This window comes from Schistocerca nitens, chromosome 11, assembly GCF_023898315.1.
Source record: "Schistocerca nitens isolate TAMUIC-IGC-003100 chromosome 11, iqSchNite1.1, whole genome shotgun sequence".
Taxonomy (NCBI): Eukaryota; Metazoa; Arthropoda; class Insecta; order Orthoptera; family Acrididae; genus Schistocerca; species Schistocerca nitens.
Genome location: NC_064624.1, coordinates 66,915,317 through 66,939,436, shown reverse-complemented (window position 1 = coordinate 66,939,436; position 24,120 = coordinate 66,915,317). Strand labels below are relative to the sequence as shown.

The 24,120-nt window shown below is 39.7% G+C and overlaps 1 protein-coding gene across 7 annotated transcripts in view; it reads right to left on the bottom strand.

Moving 5' to 3' along the window:
- Positions 1-24,120, bottom strand: part of LOC126213198 (uncharacterized) — a 235,250-nt gene that overhangs the window by 188,988 nt on the left and 22,142 nt on the right. For 6 of the 7 annotated variants that reach the window (XR_007541108.1, XM_049940828.1, XM_049940831.1 and 3 more), the window contains exon 3: positions 2,325-2,405. Coding sequence is in view for 6 of the 7 variants with exons in the window: in XM_049940828.1 (XP_049796785.1) it covers positions 2,325-2,405 (81 nt within the window). In the remaining variant the exon portion in view is untranslated. Of the gene's footprint in view, positions 1-1,965; positions 2,015-2,324; positions 2,406-24,120 lie in introns of all 7 variants that reach the window. The other variant, XM_049940827.1, reaches the window with a different exon arrangement.

Sequence of the window (24,120 nt, the reverse complement as noted above, 5' to 3'; positions counted from 1 at the left end):
CACAAACAACTGCAGGGTATGATCAGCACCAGTTTGACCAATAGCAAAAGCCTCAAGTTGTGGAATAAGTTCCAGAACTGTTCAGTCCAATCTACTATTTAGCACAGCCGGAGTCACATCAATTATTTCAAAAAATATTTGTCTGCACATTTGCCCCGGTGTTTGATATGCATCAGGCTCACTGCCTTCCTCGTAATGTTTTAGCATCTTCCTTTTTCTATGCAAAATGGTTAATCAATGTTAAGTTTCTCTGTTTTCCTAATGGTTTCATTCCACACCTCAAAAAATATATCCCCCGTGAAGCTAAACTTGCAGACAAAACTAATGTTTTGATTTCTTGGTATGACAATGACTTTTTCTGAAAAGAATGAAGTTGCTCAATCCTGCCGAAAACTGAAATTAACATTTTCAGGGAAAAATAAATCTGAGTTGATGCAGTTTTGAAAAATATCCACTAGCATTCCCACCAACTTCGCTTTTTACTTCTGACACATCATCCAATAATTGTAACAGAATGTCATAACTACATTTCAATGACTTTATTGATTGTACCGACCCACCACTTCATAAGACAGAATGGCTGCAAAGTCAGTCTGAACGTTCTTTTACAACAACATCTCCATTTTTTTCTTGTAGCGATTGAAACACTGCTAGCACCTTTGGCTAATGTCTTCCAAATGGTATTAATTCATGAAGAATCACCAGAAAGTTTTACACATAACTAATACCTTACATCGCATGTTGTACTACCAAATTCAAATTATGTGCTGAACAATGAACAAATATAGCTCACGGTTCCAACCGAGTAATCCTACTTTGTAATCATGTTAAAAACTGGCATTGCTCACACCATTATAACATTACCCACGACAGCACTTTATATCAAGGGATAAATGTCTTATGACATCCTCGATGATGTCAGACAATGTCCAAGAACTTGTTGCAGATACTTCTTGAAGCCCAAAAAAACTCCTTCAACCTGAAGATTTTTATTGACATATCTGAAACATATGGATAGTTGTTCCATCACTGATACATTGGAAGTCTCATCTAAAGTAAGAGAAAAGTATAGTGCCTCCTTAACATATTTCACATTGTTTTGCTGTACATTGCTGGATAATAACGAGACAATTTCATTCAGTACATCACGAGAAACCCACTCATATGCAGCAGCCAAGATTTCAAGTCAGTAGCATTTTCTGCTCTATGTAACAACTGATTAATTTTTGATGCTTCATCGGTGTGATCACGAACCGTTATTCCTTGCTGACTTAGAAATTGGAGGGATGTTGTCATCTTTAATATTGTCCTGCATGTGAATTTCTCATATCTTCTAATTTGTGTGTCGAGGTAAGGGATGACACATTGGTAACTTGTCTTGTAGTTGCCACAGCAGTCACAGATGAATGGTGAAGTGTATATTTTTCATGAACTCTTAAACATTCAATTGCCTTTTTCTCCTGGGAAAATCCATTTTGATCAAATGCATTACACAAATCCCTGTCTGCAGAAGTAGCAGTTTTTGACGGAAGCACTATACTAGAATCAAAAGCATTTTTACACACACTACAGAATGCTCTGTAAGATAAAATTCTTCTGGGCCTCTGAGTGCACTTTCAATCTATAAAATTGTTTGACATTTCAGCCACTGTTACAAGAGGCCTTTCTCATGTTTGTGCTAAGCTGATTGCTTAACAAATCAATGATCTATATGCTTGAATAATTACTAAATCTTTTAAGTGTTTAAAGAATCTTTCGGGCTTTGGAAGAACATTTATAAACAAGAGTGGGTTCAGTGCCAGTCTTTGGGGATTTGCATTTTATATCCCCCAATACCAGTTTGATTACATTCCAATGAGAATATTATCAGTTTCACCATCTTGTTCCTGTCACATCATTCTAGTTTATGATGTATTATTCTGTGTTCCATATAAGTCAAGACATTAGAAAGCTCACTGGACATACCCTGAAGTTTCTCTTCTTGTTTAGCTCTGCCATGACTTTCCCATTGCCACTGAGAGATAAAAAAACCAAATTTTACTAAAAGATAAAATATCAAATGCATACAAAATAAATGGTACCAAGAAGAAGTGTTTTAAATACGACTGTATATATGATTATAAGGACTGTTTAGAATCTCTTCACAAATGAACAAACTACATCAGCAAGAACTACATAAGAACACTGGAACATTACTAACAGCACTTACTTCCAGAAAACACACACACAATGCTTACTTTACTGTAACACATCCTTTACATTCCGCAATTAGCCAGAGATGTTTTTCTATCCATATGCAATATGTAAGAAATATGAATGCTTACAATGTTCTCGGTTTCCTCTAGTCCCAAATTTAGTTCAGGTTTCTTCTTGGACTCTGAGTTAACTAATTGAGCTTCACGAATCTGAAAAGAAAGCGAAAACAAAATCTTAGTTACAAATGTTTATATCTTTCTGCACATATTACATAGCTCTCAGTATTTTCTTATGCATATCATCCACTATCCACTGATTCTGATCTCTTATGTAAGAAAATATAATGAATCTAATTTTCTGATGAGGTGTTATAATGTATATCAATATGATTTAATCTCCATTCTCAAGATTCTTTGCAAAAAATAATTCACTTCTTTCCTACACAGCATACATAATAGTATTATATGAGGGTGATTTGAAAAGTTCTTGGAATCACCATGAGAGGTCAGCACTAGCACAAGTTGTTCACATGATATTCATTGGACTGTTGCCTGTTAACATGTGCCACATCAGTGCTCTTGGAAGAGAGCTGTGGCAGTGATGTTCCCGTGTAGTGATTTGCGAAGATGGGAAAAAAAAAGTTGAGCAGTGATTAAGTACTTCATAAAGAAATGTATGAAAGCAAAGAACATTCATGGTGATTTCCACAACACACTGGGGGACTCTGCTCCTTCATATCCGACTACTGCCAAGTGGACAAATGAATTTAAATTTCCCCACAGTGGTTGGCCAAGATGTGTCACTACTCCGGAAATCATAGCAGATGTGCACAATATAGTCATGGAGGACCGCTGATTGAAAGTGTGTGAAACTGCTCATGCTTGCCAGATGTCATGTGCAAAGGTATATCACATTTTAACTGAAGAACCGGAAATGAAAAAATTATCTAAAAGATGGGTGCTGTTACTCTTGATGATGAATCAAATGCATGCTGTCACCATGGCAAAATTACACAGACTGAGGTATGAATTGTTGCCACACCTGCCATATTAGCTTAATATGGCTCCATCAGACTTCCATCTCTTCTGAAAATGAAAATTTTGTATGCGGACAAAGATTCGCTTCAAACAAAGAATTGATAGTTGGAGCTGACAACTATTTTGCAGGCCTGGAGGAAGCTAATTTTCGAGATGAGATCAAGGCACTCTAACATCGTTGGACTAAGTGCATTAATCAACAAGGAGACTACACTGAAAACTAAAAAAGTTTCAGTGATTTAAGTACTTTTTTTCTATTCTGTTCCGAGAACTTTTCAAACCGCACTTGTAGTATACGGCGTAAGCAACATGTTGCTCTTTGGCATACTGAATTTGCCTATGAATGATACAACATTCTTCTTTCGATCTTCTGTACCAGTCCTTTCCTTAATGATCATATACTCCATGAGAAAGGTGTTCTGGTAGTCATTTCTTCATTTCTTCTACAAATGAGTTATAGTCTTTATTGTTCACAATATGAGAGTATGTTTGCTAAAAGCATGTCGCTACAGATTCATAATGCAGCAGCTATATGGAACAGCATCTTACCTTAAAACCTTCACACAGCTTCTGATGTGAACAGTAATGGCTTTTTAATCCTTTCTTGTGGTACTCCCTGTTATATCCTAGCCAGTAATGCCACCCGAGCCCGCTGCCAAAAGGTTGGCAGCATCAAAGTCCGGATGCCGTCCGCATAAGCAGCGCCAGCGAGACAGGAAATCGCCGCACGTCTGCGCGCGCCACCGCTGGCTTCTGGTTTCTTAAGCGCTGGAATCGCGAGCGCTAGGACGGTTCTGTATTCGTCGCTCAGTTGTATACTCGCCACCAAATTGTGTACTTGCTAGTCAGTTGTGTGTTCATCGCAGCAGAGTTGTTTGTCGTCAGCCGACGCTGACCTAGCCGCTCCGACTCGAACTAGACAGATTTCTGTAGACACGGAGTTCACTACTGTGTTTCTGTATCTTCGTTAATAAAGATAAGTACCGACTTTTATTTAATCAGAGTGTTTGGGTTTTCATCTTTCTGTTCACTGTTCCAGCGGACCGGTCGGCCCGCTATTAAAAGTGTGGCGGTGACTTCGTAAGCCGTTTCTACAGCGAATTGTTTGTCGCTACGAACGCCGCCACAAAACTCCCAAAGTAACTTTATGATCTGACTATTTTGCATCCTTAACATATTCACTGCTATACGCAAAACTTGAGGACGGTAGCAATGTTGCAATGTGATGCCTCTTTCTATGCTGAATACAGCTGATTTTTACAATTTTCTTTGTTTCATGTTCCAGCCTTTGGACTGGCACTTGGAGTTAGGTTACGGTTTTTACATTATTTGTGCCACTTATTGACGTCCATAACAATACTACAGTCTCTCAGGAAACTGTAAACATGTAGAACTGACAGAAATGGCAGAACGTATATTGAAACATCGTCTGTCAGCAAAATTAAATTCTGTCATAAGTACTGATACAGAGGTGGCTACATAATCATTTACTGTACATTGACATGGCACAATTGGCTTTAGAGTAAATTATAAAGCATGACAAGAGTCTGACTAGTGCTGAAGTGAAATGGACCTCATGTTCCACCATAGATAAATGAGAAACAAGCACATACATCAAAAAAGCTACAGCAGGTCAACAATACCAGAGGCACTTCCCACTAACTTGCTGTAGTAACCAACTGAGGACATGGTGTGCTTCAACTACTGTGGCACTCCACCACAGTCAACAGATCAATAATGAAGTGCTGACTCAATAAACCACTTTTGTTTATCCAAGATGGTAAAAAATAAGTTTTTTGGATACACAGCAATGCCCTTTTATAAATGTAATGTCACAACCCCCTCATTGTGCACTCTAACAGTAAGGTGCTTTTTTCCTTAAAGTTTCCCATCTACCATCATTTTAAGACAATATATACAGGATTTATCCTAATTAATGGCAGAAGTGCACAGAATTGAAAGTACATGATTCTAGATGAAAAAAGTCTCAGTAAGTACAGTTGTTGTTGCTGTTGTTGTTGTCTTCAGTCCTGAGACTGGTTTGATGCAGCTCTCCATGCTACTCTATCCTGTGTAAGCTTCTTCATCTCCCAGTACCTACTGCAACCTACATCCTTCTGAAGCTGCTTGGTGTATTCATCTCTTGGTCTCCCTCTACGATTTCTACCCTCCACGCTACCCTCCAATACTAAATTGGTGATCCCTTGATGCCTCAGAACATGCCCTACCAACCGGTCCCTTCTTCTTGTCAAGTTGTGCCACAAGCTCCTCTTCTCCCCTATTCTATTCAATACCTCCACATTAGTTACATGATCTACCCATCTAATCTTCAGCATTCTTCTGTAGCACAACATTTCGAAAGCTTCTATTCTCTCCCTGTCCAAACTATTTATCGTCCATGTTTCACTTCCATACATGGCTACACTCCATACAAATACTTTCAGAAATGACTTCCTGACATTTAATTCAATACTCGATGTTAACAAATTTCTCTTCTTCAGAAACGCTTTCCTTCCTATTGCCAGTCTACATTTTATATCCTCTCTACTTCGACCCTCATCAGTTATTTTGCTTCCCAAATAGCAAACCACCTTTACTACTGTAAGTGTCTCATTTCCTAATCTAATTCCCTCAGCATCACCCAACTTAATTCGACTACATTCCATTATTCTCGTTTTGCTTTTGTTGATGTTCATCTTATATCCTCCCTTCAACAAACCATCCATTCCGTTTAACTGCTCTTCCAAGTCCTTTGCTGTCTCTGACAGAATTACAATGTCATCGGCGAACCTCAAAGTTTTTATTTCTTCTCCATGGATTTTAATACCTACTCTGAACTTTCTTTTGTTTCCTTCACTGCTTGCTCAATATACAGATTGAGCATCGGGGAAAGGCTACAACCCTGTCTCACTCCCTTCCCAACCACTGCTTCCCTTTCATGTCCCTCGACTCTTATAACTGCCATTTGATTTCTATACAAATTTTAAATAGCCTTTCGCTCCCTGTATTTTACCCCTGCCACCTTCAGAATTTGAAAGAGAGTATTCCAGTCAACGTTGTCAAAAGCTTTCTCTAAGTCTACAAATGCTAGAAACGTAGGCTTGCCTTTCCTTAATCTAGCTTCTAAGATAAGCCATAGGGTCAGTATTGCCACACGTGTTCCAATATTTCTATGGAATCCAAACTGATCTTCCCCAAGATCAGCTTCTACTAATTTTTCCGTTCGTCTGTCAAGAATTCGCGTTAGTATTTTGCCGCCGTGACTTATTAAACTGACATTTCGGTAATTTTCACATCTGTCAACACCTGCTTTCTTTGGGATTGGGATTATTATATTCTTCTTGAAGTCTGAGGCTATTTCGCCTGTCTCATACATCTTTCTCCCCAGATGGTAGAGTTTTGTCAGGACTGGCTCTCCCAAGGCCGTCAGTAGTTGTAATGGAATGTTGTCTACTCCCGGGGCCTTGTTTTGCCTCAGGTCTTTCAGTGCTCGGTCAAACTCTTCACGCAGTATCATATCTCCCATTTCATCTTCATCTACATCCTCTTCCATTTCCATAATATTGTCCTCAAGTACATCGCCCTTGTATAGACCCTCTATATACTCCTTCCACCTTTCTGCTTTCCCTTCTTTGCTTAGAACTGGGTTTCCATCTGGGCTCTTGATATTCATACAAGTGGTTCTCTTTTCTCCAAAGGTCTCTTTAATTTTCCTGTAGGCAGTATCTATCTTACCCCTAGTGATATATGCCTCTACATCCTTACATTTATCCTCAAGCCATACCTGCTTAGCCATTTTGCACTTCCCGTCGATCTCTTTTTTGAGACATTTGTATTCCTTTTTGCCTGCTTCATTTACTGCATGTTTATATGTTCTCCTTTCATCAATTAAATTCAATATTTCTTCTGTTACCCAAGGATTTCTACTAACCCTCATCTTTTTACCTACTTGATCCTCTGCTGCCTTCATTACTTCATCCCTCAAAGTTACCCATTCTTCTTCTACTGTATTTCTTTCCCTCATTCCTGCCATTTGTTCCCTTACACTCTCCCTGATACTGTGTACAACCTCTGGTTCTTTCAGTTTATCCAGGTCCCATCTCCTTAAATTCCCACCTTTTTGCAGTTTCTTCAGTATTAATCTACAGTTCATAACCAATAGATTGTGGTCAGAGTCCACATCTGCCCCAGGAAATGTCTTACAATTTAAAACCTGGTTCCTAAATCTCTGTCTTACTATTATGTAGTCTATCTGATACCTTTTAGTATCTCCAGGGTTCTTCCATGTATACAACCTTCTGTCATGATTCTTGAACCAAGTGTTAGCTATGATTAAGTTATGCTCTGCACAAAATTCTACCAGGCGGCTTCCTCTTTCATTTCTTACCCCCAATCCATATTCACCTACTACGTTTCCTTCTCTCCCTTTTCCTACTACTGAATTCCAGTCACCCATGACTATTAAATTTTCATCTCCCTTCACTATCTGAATAATTTCTTTTATTTCATCATACATTTCTTCAATTTCTTCGTCATCTGCAGAGCTAGTTGGCATATAAACTTGTACTACTGTAGTAGCCGTGGGCTTCGTGTCTATTTTGACCACAATAATGCGTGCACTATGGTGTTTGTTACCCGCATTCCTATTTTTTTATTCATTATTAAACCTACTCCTGCATTACCCCTATTTGACTTTGTATTTATAACCCTGTATTCGCCTGACCAAAAGTCTTGTTCCTCCTGCTACCGATCCCTAATTCCCACTATATCTAACTTTAACCTATCCATTTCCCTTTTTATATTTTCTAACCTACCTGCCTGATTAAGGGATCTGACATTCCACACTCCGATCCGTAGAACGCCAGTTTTCTTTCTCCTGATAACGACATCGTCCTGAGTAGTCCCCACCCGGAGATCCGAATGGGGGACTATTTTACCTCCGGAATATTTTACCCAAGAGGACGCCATCATCATTAACCATACAGTAAAGCTGCATGCCCTTGGGAAAAATTACGGCTGTAGTTTCCCCTTGCTTTCAACCGTTCGCAGTACCAGGACAGCAAGGCCGTTTTGGTTAATGTTGCAAAGGCCAGATCAGTCAATCATCCAGACTGTTGCCCCTGCAACTACTGAAAAGGCTGCTGCCCCTCTTCAGGAACCAGGCGTTTGTCTGGCCTCTCAACAGATACCCCTCCATTGTGGTTGCACCTACAGTACGGCTATCTGTATCGCTGAGGCACGCAAGCCTCCCCACCAACGGCAAGGTCCATGGTTCATGGAGGGTACAGATAAACAAATTATTTGCAAGATGATTGCATCTTCAGGGTTACCCACCACTACCAATATGATTGCGATACGCAGTCTTTCTTTACATTTTTGAGACATGGAGTTGTAAATGAAATGGATACAACAGTATAGTATAGTCCCACTCAGGTCAGCAGTTTGCAGAGCATCAGCTGTGTTGTACGAGTGTTGGTGGTTACGTAGAACATTACAGTAATGAGGAGTATGCTGATATGCCTTTTGTGTACCATAGGGATAACACCAATGCACAGGAATCTACTTGTTTGTATCAAGGATCATATGCTGCCCAAAGGCACCCTGAGGGTCAAATGTTTACAAGGCTACATGAATGCCTCCAAGAAACTGGGAGCTTTGGACATGCTGCGGAATCATGTAAGCCTACACAAGTTACACCTGCGCTTGAAGACATTGTGAAGGAAACATTCAAACACACTCCATAAATCTTGTCAAGGACACTTGCCCCACACATTCCTGGAATGAGTCACAATCATGTTTGAGGAATAATCCATTGTAATATACCCGTACCTCCTCCAACAATTTCACAGTCTTAGTGACACAAACTTTGACCCTAGACTATCCTTCCATCACTGCCTGCAAAAACAAGTTGTAGGCAACCACACATTTCACAACAACACATTGTTAACAGTTAATAACTGTTTCACTCATTATGGTGTGTTTAATTATCACATTCTAATGCTTGAAGTCATCTAGGCTCCAACCCACATGCTGCGCACAAGTCTCCATATCTGCAATGTTTCTCACTGAATGTGTGGTTAGGGATACTTAGTGGTGATTGCACATGTTGCCAAACAAACTTAATGGATGGAATTTCTGTGGCATCATCTTGCTGGCTTGCTTGCAGATGTTCCCTTAAAGCCATGCCAGAGGATTTACTATATGCATGATGGAGCACGTGCATGTTTTGCTGCTATGGTGAGAAGACATCTCATGTGCCCATATGGCTGAAGATGGTTTGCGCAAGGAGGACCTGTACAGTGGACTCCAAGCTCATCGCATCTGAACCCCATAGATTCCCGAGTTTGGAACCAACTTAAAGATTTAATGTATGACACTACAGTTAACACAGTTGAAGAATTGGAGCAAAGACTTCTCAATGCTTGTCAAGAATTTCAAAGTAATCCAGCTGTGTTTGAAAGGAATCAAAATTAATGGCAGTGGTGGATACATGCTTGAATCTGGGTACAAGGATGATGCATTCGACAACTCCTCTGATTAGGGGTAGTCGTGTAACTTTTATGTTTATTCAAACCACCTGCACTTCCGACAGTTTTTCTAATAACCTTTCTTAATGCTGTACAGTGTTGTTAGATTCTCTTAACTTGGATTACATTTAAACAGAATCAAGTCTGATGGCTGATAATCACACGCTCATGATTATCACACAAACAGTTCATTTCCAGACCTACCTTTACTTAGATTTTTTTCTTCTAGTACCATGTATGCATTTATGACACTAATTACGATACACCCCATATAAATACCCCTTGTTTTCATCCTAATCTCCAAAATTACTTCAATTGCCTCAATGAACTATTCGTTTTGGCTGTTGCATTTTCCTCAAAATTTCTTTACCTGTCACTATCATAGTTGCCCATTAGTCTTGTTCATCTCTTCCTCGGCCTCATCTTCAAGCATCAGCTATTTTGCTGTTCAAATAGTAAAATGCAATACCATTAATTTCAGTGTTTGAACGGACATGGTTTTATACAGCAGCGTAGAATTTCTCGGCACTTTAGAAAACGAAACTCACGAGGAAAAAAACACGTTTTGGAAAGATCTTTGATGTGCAGCAACATGTACGCTGCATATTTTCATATTACGAAACTATAAACTCTAATTTCGCCAACAGGAAAAGTTAATGGTTTAAGTTAATATACATAGTGTTGCTACAAGAAAAGCAAAGCTTTCGCATATAATATTTGTCTCCAAGATTAATAAGCTACAAGAGAAGCTAAGCTTTCACATACAATGTTGATTTGTTTAGCACGTTACACTTACGATACATCACAGAAATACGTCAGTAAAATTTTTAATACCAACATAAACTCTTATCTTTTGGGCTCGAAATTCTACTAGATGGCTCATCATCAAAGAGTTGATTTTTAATGAGAGCAAACGCTCTGCGATTTAAGAAATCCATCATACATTCTGGCACATAGTTCATCTTACATAAAAGGAAATTTACTTTGAAAATAATGCTTTTCGAACCACAATTCGCAATATTTTCCCGCGACCTATTAGAAATAGATTCATTTCAGCAGTTGCCAGAGAGCGCCAGGTAAGAGGCATCACCATGCTTGCACGGCTACGGTGACGTAGGAAGCCCCTATGTTTGTACATGTAAAACATTAAAACATCTTTCTTACATTTTGTCATAAAAGAAACAAAACATCAGAGGATACTCCACGAGTGTTGGAATTTCATGAACCATACTAAAATGCATAGTTAGCCTTAAAGCACACATTAGTACATCCTGCTTCCCATGGACTTAGACCTTGACCCGATATTAAGCTTTTCGATGTGATTTTGGGGATATAAATTCCATACGTGCTAGAAAATGAAAACGCGCACTTGAAATGCAGCGAACAGTTGAAACTAGCCAATAGTGAGGAATTAAACACTTTGTTTCAAATAAATTTACTGCCTCAGTAATAAAGCTTAATAAAAGCCAAATTTCTTTGGCAAACCGACAAAAATAACTATTATACTGCAAGGCAATTAATGCTTGACTGTCAGAAAGGTGGAAATAAAATAAAATCTGAAACTAGTAACACATTTTAGCCTTCCGTAATTATGTGAATGTATTTTAATTCACTTGGTAACCCCCAGCCACAGAAATCCATCTTGTTTTTTTCCATTTGACGTGAGAGCAGTAAACGAAGAGGAAACAGAAAAATCACTAAATGTAAACACAGGTCACGTGGAGAGTACCCACCCTCCCCCCCCCCCTCCCCCAACCTTAACTCAAGACTGCTCTTCGCATCAGAATATCAATACATTTTTTTTTTAAAAAAAGACTTTTCAAAAATAAGTTCATTTTTAGCGCACATCTTTTTGAAGAGTCTGATACATAAAATATATATCTTCGAGGAAATGTTAGAGATGTTATTTGGTCTTAATGCCACAACTCTTCAAATATTCTCATACCACACGCCACTGTATTTCACTCTGTGGAACTCAAACTTTTATATTTTGTAACGGATGTCATCAAATTATTTCAGGACAGTGGAAATTAAAATGTCCTGTAGTGCCTCTCCTGCTCCCAGTCTGCCGATTTGACATCCTGCCCCTCTTTAAAAAATAAATAAATAAATATAGGATACCTAAAACCAGTAAAGACAAGAGACATTCAAGACAGTACACATTTCTTCAGTCATTGGGTCATAGCGATTTTTCTCTCTGCTCTTGCTACAGCTTTACATGACATGCTTTCCCTTCTGCGAAAGAACTATTACCTCATCAAAGTTCGTCAAACCTTTTGCTACATGAAAACTTGAAATGTGGTCATCTAATATCAAAAAAGCTGTTAATACAAATAGTACCCAAGACTGTTGTGGTTTCTCGATCTGATTACGTCTATTTTGCCACGGTGTGCTGGATAAAACAAAATAGTCCTTTCTAATATTGCAGCAATTTTAACACACACCAAATATGCGAGACTGTTTCAGCAATAATGATCATTTTTATAGTACGACAATACAGGGCTATTACAAATTATTGAAGCGATTTCATAAATTCACTGTAGCTCCATTCATTGACATATGGTCACGACACACTACAGATACGTAGAAAAACTCAAAGTTTTGTTCGGCTGAAGCCGCACTTCAGGTTTCTGCCGCCAGAGCGCTCGAGAGCGCAGCGAGACAAAATGGCGACAGGAGCCGAGAAAGCGTATGTCGTGCTTGAAATGCACTCACATTAGTCAGTCATAACAGTGTAACGACACTTCAGGACGAAGTTCAACAAAGATCCACCAACTGCTAACTCCATTCGGTGATGGTATGCGCAGTTTAAAGCTTCTGGATGCCTGCAGTGAGCAAAGAAACGGTTGAACGCGTGCGGGCAAGTTTCATGCATAGCCTGCGGAAGTCGACGAATAAAGCAAGCCGGGAGCTAAACGTACCACAGCCGACAGTTTGGAAAATCTTACGGAAAAGGCTAAAGCAGAAGCCTTACCGTTTACAATTGCTACAAGCCCTGATACCCGATGACAAAGTCAAACGCTTTGAATTTTCGGCGCGGTTGCAACAGCTCATGGAAGAGGATGCGTTCAGTGCGAAACTTGTTTTCAGTGATGAAGCAACATTTTTTCTTAATGAACAGACACAATGTGCGAATCTGGGCGGTAGAGAATCCTGACGCATTCGTTCAGCAAATTCACAATTCACCAAAGGTTAACGTGTTTTGTGAAATCTCGAAAAAAAAAAACATTACAGAACACGTGTATCTGGACATGCTGGAAAATTGGCTCATGCCACAACTGGAGACCGACAGCACCGACTTCATCTTTCAACAGGATGGTGCTCCACTGCACTTCCATCATGATGTTCGGCATTTCTTGAACAGGAGATTGGAAAACCGATGGATCGGTCGTGGTGGAGATCATGATCAGCAATTCTTGTCATGGCCTCCACGCTCTCCCGACTTAACCCCATGCGATTTCTTTCTGTGGGGTTATGTGAAAGATTCAGTGTTTAAACCTCCTCTACCAAGAAACGTGCCACAACTGCGAGCTCGCATCAACGATGCTTTCGAACTCATTGATGGGGACATGCTGCGCCGAGTGTGGGAGGAACTTGATTATCGGCTTGATGTCTGCCAAATCACTAAAGGGGCACATATCAAACATTTGTGAATGCCTAAAATAACTTTTTGAGTTTTTGTATGAGTGCGCAAAGCATTGTGAAAATATCTCAAACAATAAAGTTATTGTAGAGCTGTGAAATCGCTTCAATCATTTGTAATAACCCTGTATAATTCACAAATTACCAATACGAAATACCTATTTGGCCTACTACAATCAAAAAGCTTTATGTTAGGAAATAGTTTCACATTTCATTCATATGCTCCAGATTCTCATGCACCAGACCGAAAAGTAGTACAACGAAATTTTTGTATAAATTTGGAATCGTCATATTCTTCCATAATTTGTGTGATGTCCCCGTTTCTTCTCCTTCCTCGTTCTAGCAAACAATCCTGTCATCACTAATTCTGTAACTATTCCTACCACTGCCAAACCTCATTCTCTGGTTAACTTTACTAACCCTGACGCAATCATCAGTTTAGTTATCCAGCGATTATTCTCCGGTTAGCCGTTATTACGTGTTCATACAATGCGTTTTCCGCGCTACTCCCAGAATGGAACTTAAGCGGCTGCTAGCCGGGGACAACAACTGGCCCTGTCTAGTATAGCAATCTGGCCAAACATTTTCTGTCAGAATTTCACTTTCTTGGATACACTGAGAAGATAATAGATAATCTTTTTTGCTTGTTATTCCTGTTAGTAGTTTATTTCCACTCTTGTAGGCCGATTCTATGGATTTCGCTAGTAATTATAACAATGCTGAACATTTGCAAACTGAGTCAACCACATAAACAAGCAGCAATTGGCATGTCCCGGTTCGGATTTATTCCGCTCAGCTCGTATAGCCCCGTCCCGTTTTGCCTCCAGGAAAGTTCAAGTTTAGATGCAACAAGGATTCCTCTGGCAGAGACATCACCTACACTATGCACACATTCAAAAATCAATTTATAATTCATTTGGAAATCAACTTAGAATGTGTTTAAAAATGTCGAAAAACTAGCAGGGGTGCACTTCAAAATCATATGAATAATCGATAGACCGATGTGCGCTGGATACTAGGTGCTTTGTAAAATAAGGTTTTTTCCCCTCAATAATATGAATTTGCCCCCTCCTCTCGAAATTGCCATCTGGTTCAGATACCGCAGTTTGCTGCCCCCCCTCCCCTCCCCGGCCAATAGATCTGGGCCTGCTGCGCACGCGTGAATCTGGCAGGTTGGGCACACCAGTGAAATTTTTCCGGGTACCCCATATGGCTGGTTGCTGCTACTGCTGCTTACACAGCCAACAGCCACATATCTGTAGCCAGAGGCGGGAGAAGGTATTACTCATACACGACTCAACTGGACGTCTGCATGAGCCCGCTCGTAAATGCTTAAATGAATCTAATGTAAACAGTTGTGACGTCACACCTATCGGAGGCAATTTGTTGTTATGAAGCATTGCAGTGTCTTCCTAAAGCCTTTGACACATTTTGCTGTAGGCAGATGCTTGTACGTGCACTGTGTTTTTTATACGGTGCACTTCCTTTGCAATTTAAGTTTTATTTTCTTTTTTTCCCTCGTTCGTGTTTTAATGCTGCAATATTATTCTGCACTAGCGGGATACAGTAATATCCTTTGTTAGGAGTATCGGCTCTTACCAGTCAAAATTACAAAAATTTAACTGAAAACTAAAACAGAAAATTCCCGGAATTCTAAAAAATTCCCGGGTTTTTCCCAGTTTTCCCCCAGATGAAAAAATTCCCGAGTTCTTCCCGGATCTCCCGGTTGTCTCAGATGATATACACCATGCTTAAGTACGATTTGTAGAATATCCATGTATACGTATATTCTTTCATCATCCATGGACCTATTCGGTACATATATCTGTGGTACCTCTTACTTCTGTGTCTATTTTGGATACACTAAGGCACTGAATACACTGTTCATAACAGTTCTTAGTATTACATCTACTCCTGTAATATGCTCGTTGGAGTTTCTGTTCATTAGATCTATTCAGCTGACTAGAACTCTGTTCATCCTTCCATCACATTTTAGCCTATCCATTTCTGTTTTTATATTCTGTTACCAGTCTATGTGATGAAGGGATCCAACATTTCATCCTCTGACATGCAGAATGACAGATTTCTTTTACCTAATGGCAACATCAATAGCCCCCTACTGCAACTCCAGAGACCTGAATGTAGTGTACCTTACACCTGGAATATTTTGCCCCTTATGTGGTTGTGCAGCTTTTTGTAACATAAATAGTTGCGCTGGGTGTTGCTAACACCCCAAATAAAAGCAGCTATAATGACATTGTTGTGCAGCATATCACTGACATGAATATATTTACTTCACAAATTTTTGCCTATTTAGAATGTTATCTCCCAGTACATTATAGTTTTATTTAATATTACTTTAGTATAAAATTGGGTTATTCGAAACATAAGCAATAATTCCCATCTTTTTTACAATAATTTGTTTAATTATTTTTGTTATTCTTCATACTGCATTACAAGTATAAGATATTATACATACAATTAAACATTGGTTCAGTCAACTCATACAAACATTTTATGAAATCAGTCACTATCACTGGCTGCAAGGGGTGTGTTATTGTAACACTTTTCACACACATTTCTCATGTGCTTTACACACATAACTTTTAAACATTGAGCACAGTGCAATTTAACTTTAGTGTCTTTACTCCGAGGGCAAACTGTGCAGTGCCTAGGCTTAAGTATTCTTTGTTCAGGTGGTGGTGTATTGTTGCTGTCTTCAATTCTCGCCATTTTAGCAGCTTTCTGTCTAACTTGTTTAGGTTGCTCTCTTGCACGCTATGGGATTCACTAATGACCTTCCGACATCACGTAAAAATGTTCTTCGGGAAATCCTCTCATTGTTATTATTTGCTTACATAGGTGTTAGTGCAAGCAATATCAATCATTCGGAAAAATAGGGCAAGTGGCCAGCGTCTAGTTTTTCTTGAGGTTGAATACGAAGCGCACATATCATCTATTGTGTCCATACCTGTTTTGGTCTCATTGTACAATGTTATAATTTCTGGTTTCTTTTCTTCCACTGTATTAGTGCCAATGGCACTGTCATGATGCAAAGATGAAAGGAGAATAACGTTTTTTTTCTGTTCTTTGGTACATATGAAACTATTGTGATATCCTTTCTGAATCCAAAAAGGCTGCTTGTAAGTTCACGACCTCTCGTGCAAACAAATTCTGGAGGGAGCTCCCTCTTATTCTTTCTAAGTGTTCCTACTACTGTAAGTTTCTTTTTCAGGAGCTCTTCGGCCAGTGGTATGGAACAAAACCAGTTGTCCAGTGTCACATTGAGTCCTGTACTTTCGGTAGGCCATACAAAACTATTTACTATCTCCTTAGGACAGTGCAAAGGGACCATCTGGCTGTTTCCTAACATAGATGTCTTGCATCACATAAGGTGAAAATTTTCAAACCATGTTTCACAGGCTTGCTTGGTATATTTGTCAGAAACTGATTTTGCCTCTACATGCAACCAGTTGTTCATCTACTGCCGTATATTGAGACACAGTATAATTACTGAAAGATTGACATGAATAATTCAAACACTTCTCTGAATGCAGCTAGGTGATCAAGTTCACTATGCTGTAATCTGTCTCGAATATCATCGAATCTCAAACAATGCAACAAGATATTAAAGTGCCGTAAACTCATTGTTGCACAAAATACTGCAATTCCAAAACCATATTCATCCCATCAGTCCTCCAGATTTTGGTGTCCCGCTTTGTAATGCCCAGCCAATATCAACAGACCCACAAGAGATTTCATTTCTTCCTCATTTGTTGGTTTGGCATAGTGGTCTCTTGTGAAATTTGATGCAATGTGTTGTATGCAAATATTTGTGCAGGATGTAATCATTCTAATTATTACGTCATTTATACAAATTAATATCAGAAAACAGTCCACAGCAGTTTTCGCAGATTTTGCGATAGTTTTCACACCAGGTCTACACTTCTAGATCTTACGTTGCAACTAGGGCAACTTTTCATCCATTTTGTAACCTTATGTTTTCCAATCAAAAATCATGTTTCCTTTCATTATCCACTCTACGTACTTGCAGTTTCAGTTCCAAGTTGTCTTCATCCTCCATTTTCATGTCAACGTGATGAGAGAGAACTTCACAACCGTGTTTCCTCCTGTTCCTCTTCCCCTCCTTCAAAAATTTTGTGTAAGACTTTTTCCAGAAGCTTCCGCACTCTATCTTGGTCTATTTCATTACGAATCATAGCTGTTTTAACTGCACAGAGCGACAAAATACAAGCAGCTGCTACAGAACACAACTGTGCACTTTCTCGTGGCATGGCAACAAAGAGTCGCGCGGGGTTCTGACAACATCCCAAGGCACATTGTTGTGTGTTTCCTTGGAACTTGCACTCTCACTGTAGATTCTATTGTTACTCAAAGCTTTCATATTCCATCCTAGAAAGGTACTGAAGAACATGATGTTATACTCCTATCCAATATGTAATAATCCATTGATAAGGATGGCGGGTGTTCTGAAACCCCATGCGACCGATTAAGGGTTACCTAAGAGGATGCCATTGTCATCAAAGCATACATTACAGCTGCACATTCTCAGGAAATATAATGGCTGTAGCTTTTCTTTATTTGTGCTATTCAAAGCAGCAACATAGCACAATCATGTTGGCTAATAAGGCCAGATACCTATCATTTAGTTTATTGCCCTTGCGGCTTCTGTAGAGGCTGTTGTCCATCTTTAGGAACTGTATATTAGTCTGGCCTCTTTACAGGTTTCTTCTCTCACCTGCCCTAACATGGGGCATTCCAGCATGCAGAAAACACTGAGACAGAGCCTGTATATGTTTCCAAACAAAATCCAAAGCCATGAGGCCACACCTGTACAAACTATGTGACAGACAGCTCACTTTGCAAAATACATTCTCATGATGACTGATAATGAAGAATTTGATGTCTGCATCTGGTTCATAGATGTAATGTTGTGTCTATTTCCTGCAGCATAGACACAATGAGGTAGCTAGGTGCACGCTAAACTAACGCAGACGGGCTTGAAGTTCTGGAACATGAGACTTATTAATGAATAAGAAGAAAAGTACATATAGGTTTGTTACTTAACTTTTAATGAGTCCTTGGAATACATCTCTCTTGAATATTAGTACGCTATAAGCACTGATACAAATGGCGCCTTGCTAAGTAGTAGCTATGGACTAAGCTGAAGGCTATTCAATCTGTCTCTCGGCAAATGAGAGTAAAGCTTCGTACGTCTGGTCGCAAGCTATGTAGTCCGTACAACTGGGCGAGGTCTAGTCCGTGTCTTGTGACCTGCCATGTGGTGGCGCTAGGTTTGCGATCACACAGTGGCGACACGCGGGTCCGACATGTACTACAGGACCGCGGCCGATTTAAGTTACCACCTAGCAAGTGTGGTGTCTGGCGGTGACACCACATGAAGCACACTCACACATAAGTGGAGTCTTGAATAAACAAAACTGGTGATTTCAGGGTTCTGAAAAATTCCCATTTGTGTAAAGTGAAATCACAGTATTCTTCCAAAGTTAAATAGCAAAACAAAAGCCAAAGTTTTAGATTTCATGATCAAGAAATCACTCACACAGGAGAATTGTACAAATTTACTATCATTTAACCATAGGACAGACTCCCATATGGATGACATAGTAATAAGCATACCTGGCATAGACTAACAACTGAAAGATTTGAAAGAAAAGGTCTGGATGGAACCCCAGTTCGATCTCACAAAGAGTACCCTGTGACATTGGCCCCTGACCTAGTTTGCATTTATAGTGAATCCCTTGGCCTGCACAAATTCCCAAGTGACTGGAAAAAACTGCAGGTGATTCCAGTATAAAATAAGTGTAAAAGAATGGATGCACAAAATTACAGACATCAGTTTGCTGCAGAATCCTTGAAAATATTCTTAATTCGAATATAATAAAATTTCTCAAGACAGAAGCTTATGTCCACAAATCAGCATGGTTTTAGAAAACATCTCTTGTGCAAAACTCTGCTTACCCTTTATTTCACATGATATACTGAGAACTATGGATAAAGGGCAACAGGCAGATTCATATTTCCAAATTTCCAGAAAGCATTTGGCATTGTGCCCCTCTGCAGGCTGTTAACGAAGATATATGGAATAAGTTCACAGATATGTGAGTGGCTTGAAGACTTAAGCAATAGAACCCAGTATGTTGTCCTTGATGGCAAATGTTCATCAGAGATGGTTTAATCAGGAGTGCCCCAGTGAAATCAGATAGAACTGCTGTTGTTCTCTATATACATACGTGATTTGGCGGACAGTGTGGGCAGCAATCTGCAGTGGTTTGCTGATGATGCTGTGGTATACTGTAAGCTGTTGAGGTTGAGTGACTAAAGAAACATAGAAGATGACTTCGACAAAATTTCCAGTTGGTATGATAATTGGCAGCTAGCCATGTAAGTTAATGTGGATGAATATGAAGATGAAACCTGTAATGTTCAGATACAGTATTACCAGTGTCTTGTTTGACAGTGCTGAATCATTTAAATATCTAAGCATAACGTTGTTAAGCGATATGAGGTAGAATGAGCATGTGACAACTGTGGTAGGGAAGGCAAATGGTAGACTTCAGTTGATTGGGAGAATTTTAGGAAAGAGTGGTTCACCTACAAAGGAGACCACATACAGGACACTAGTTCAACCTATTCTTGAGTACTGCTTGAGTGTTTTGGTTCCATACCAGGCTGGATTGAAGAAAGACATTGAAGCAATTGAAAGGCAGGCTGGTAGATTTGTTACTGGTAGGTTCAAACAATGTGCTACAGAGATGCTCCGAGGACTTATGGAGATGCTTTGGGAACTCAAATGTGAATCCCTGGAGGGAAGGCAACATCACTCTTGAGAAACAGTTTTGTGAAAAATTTAGAGAACGGGCATTTGAAACTGACTGTTGAATGATTCTACTGCCAGCAACATACACTGCGTGTAAGGACTACAAAGATATGATCGAGAAATTAGAGCTCATACAGAGGCATATAGACAGCTTTTTTCCCTTTGCTCTATTTGTGAGTGGAACAAGAAAGGAAATGACAAGTAGTTGTACAGGGTACCCTCCACCATGCACCATACAGTGGCTTGCGGTGTATCTATGTAGAAGTAGATGTTGCTGTTCGAGCTGCAGAATGCAGCACAGGCATTACTGGCAGTCTTTTGATGAGATGGATGATCAATACTGAACATTATGTTGCAATTTAGGACAATTTGTCACGAACCAGCTAGCATTGGTAGATGAACACAATAAGAGGGCAGACCACATTGCAACAAATAGGTGTTTCACTTTCTCGATGAATACTTCAAGAATTGTTCCACTGCACTGAATTGCAGCAAGTTTACTGCTGCAAGGAAGGCCTGGCCTCCATATTCCCCTGATCTGACTCTTTATGACTATTTTTGAAAGACATTGCCTACTGGAACCATCACATCAAGCTGGAACCCACTTCTATTGAGACACTGCAGTATGGGATGAAAAATTTCAGTGTTTGTTTGTGTCAGCATCATACAGTGCATGAACATTAAAACAAATGTGGTGGGACTGCACAGACTGCTAGCAAAGGAAAAGTTTAAATATCCACACATTAATATAACTTTTGTTGCACTCATCTAGCAATAATAGTTTTCGAGATATTTAATTCTGAAATTGGGCACCCATACATGTATACTGAAGCTCAAAAGTCACCCCACCATTGGTGACACCCGTAATTCATGAGAAGCATGGGAGATTAATGATAGGAAATTATAAATATAGTTTCCAATGTGTGTCTAAGATTCTTTCCACATTCGTAAATGAGGATGTTCATTTCGAGATCTATGGAACACAATGAATAATTAACACAAATGCTATGATGTATTTCATGAAAAATATCAGAATTACAGAGAGTTTCAATAAAGGAAAGAGCTAATGTAGTAATAACTGTGATGTGGTGCTAATCTGGCATTACATGAATTTTCAGTTGGATTCTTGTAATGAATCTTAAAAAACCATTCAATAAAAGATAAAATTTTATTGCAACAGCCTTATCACAAATAAAGCAGTGGAGCAAGTATTGTTTCAAAATGAAGATATATCATTCATTCCAATACTGTTGTTCACTGACAGAAAATAAGTTTTCAGAGTTCTTGTTACAAGCCCCACACTGTAATATTTTAGCATGGAGTAAAAAAAAAAAAAGAATTCTACGACCTACTTGTTTCAAAGATAACTATGCTGAATCTTTCACAGCAGCCTTATCTGTAATAGATTGTATGCAGTAGTGGGAGGCAAAGGGGGCCGTTCACCACACATTTCCAAATCTAACAGTGGAAAATCTAGCATGGACTGTAACAATATTATGAAAAGGAAAGTTGCCACTTACCATATAGCGGTCACCATACAGCGGAAATAATAAGTTGCAAATATGCACAACAAAAAGACGCTCCCAATTAAAGCCATTAAGGTTTTTGTTGACGACAGACAGACAGACAGACACACACACACACACACACACACACACACACACAACACGCGCACACACAGACAAATGCAACTCTCACACATGACTGCAATCTCAGGCAACTAAAACCACACTGCTAGCAGCAGCACCAGTGCATGATGGGAGTGGTGAGGAAGAGGCCAGGGAGGGGAAAAGTGGGGAGTGGGGGAGTAACAGAAAAGGACAGAAATAAAAAGACTGGGTGTGATGGTGGAATGACGGCTGTGTAGTGCTGGAATTGGAACAGGGAAGGGGCTGGATGGGTGAGGACAGTGACTAATGAAGGGTGAGAAGGTAATTCAGTTGCTCCAGTCCTGGGTGGTACTGAATTACAAGGGGAATGCTACTCTGGCCGGATGGCCACAGAGGAGCATTCCCCTTGTAACTCGCCATGGTTTCGAATACCTCTCGTTGTGCCCTGAAATGAGAAATGTCCTGCCCACCATCCTTCCCACCCCTCCCACAGTGCTATTCTGCCATCCACTGAACCTACACAATATACTTGTCCATCTTTACACAACCCCTGCTCCAAATCTCTTACCTCATGGTTCATAGCCCTGTATTAGACCTAGATGTGAGACCTGTCCCATACATCCTCCCACCACCACCACCACCACCACCACCACCACCACCACCACCACCACCACTCCAGTCCAGTCAGTAACATTACCTACCCCATCAAAGGCAGGGCTACCTGTGAAACCAGTCATGTGATCTACAAGCAAAGCTGTAACCACTGTGCTGCATTCTATGTAGGGATAACAACCAACACACTGTCTGTCCACATGAATGCCCACTGACAAACTGTGGCCAAGACAAGTGGACCACCCTGTTACTGAACATGCTGCCAAACATGACATCCTTTGTTTCAATGACTGCTCACAGCCTGTGCCATATTGATCCTTCCCACCAACACCATCTTTTATTAATTGTGCAGGTGGGAACTTTACCTGCATTACATCCTATGTTCCTGAAATCCACCTGGCCTCAACCTTGGTTGACCACTGTCCTCACCCATCCAGCCCCTTCCCTGTTCTCATTCCATCACTACACAGCTGTCATTCCACCATCCCACCCAGTCTTTTTATTTCTCTCCTTTTCCACTACTCTGCCCTCCCCATTTCTCCCCTGTCCTGTGTCTAATCTGCAGCACTTCACTGTCTGCCACTCCCACTATATTATCACACTGCCTCCCTGCCCCAGCCTCCTCCTTACCACCATCAAGTCACCACTCCCACCATGCTGTAGTGCTGCTGCTCATTGCAGTGTGGTTTTAGTTGCCTGAGACTGTGGTTGAAAGCTTTAACTGTGAAAGTCTTTTTGTTGTGCCTACCTGAGACTCAGCATCTCTGCTATATGGTGAGTGGCAACGTTCCTTTTCATCGTATTATTACAGTTCCAAATCTGTAAGAGAACGATAATCAAGCTCCTGGCAGCAGAATGGAGACCACTTTATAATGGCTGAAGATACAGAAATTTGTCACCGAGACTCAATTTAAAGTATTTGGAGTTATGATACTTGTTTCCATTATCTTTACATATTCCACATGCCTGAGCATTCTCCTTCCTGGTGGGGCCTATGGGCCAGTGTGAATAGGTATGATGAAAGAACTTAAATAGAGGAAGGAAAAGGATACACGTGCTGAAGGCAAGAAAAGCCACCACAACCCTAGGATTAAATGATAAAAAAGGTACAAAAAAATTCTAGGTACAGGAAACTGATCTAAAATTTGAGCATACTTCATGATGTGAAAATTCATAAACATAGCTTGTTTCTAACTTCCATTAAGTTCTGATGAAACATGCTAACTTTAAATTTTTGAAAATGTAGAAGATTCTGTCTCTTCCTGTTTTGGTCTTGCTTTAAAGATTGACTGTCTGTAACCTGTCTCCAAACTACAAGTTTTAGCTTTTTACATTAAATATGACAAGAATGTGGTACTGTATGAAGAATCTGACAGAGCTCTTATGCACTTGAATCTTTTATTCAAGTATAATCTTCCTTATTAATTTAGATAGAATTTGGAAGAGTGAATTCTATTTAACATTGTCATAAACTCTCTCTTTATTTACATGTGCTATAAATAAGGTTTAGCGTTTGAGCAACATATTCCGTAAGATACACTAAGGATCAGCATTGCTTCTCATGTTCATACATTTCTTCAAAATCCAATCTTATCTTTTCTCAGGTTGACTTTCAGAACACATTCCATACTTGT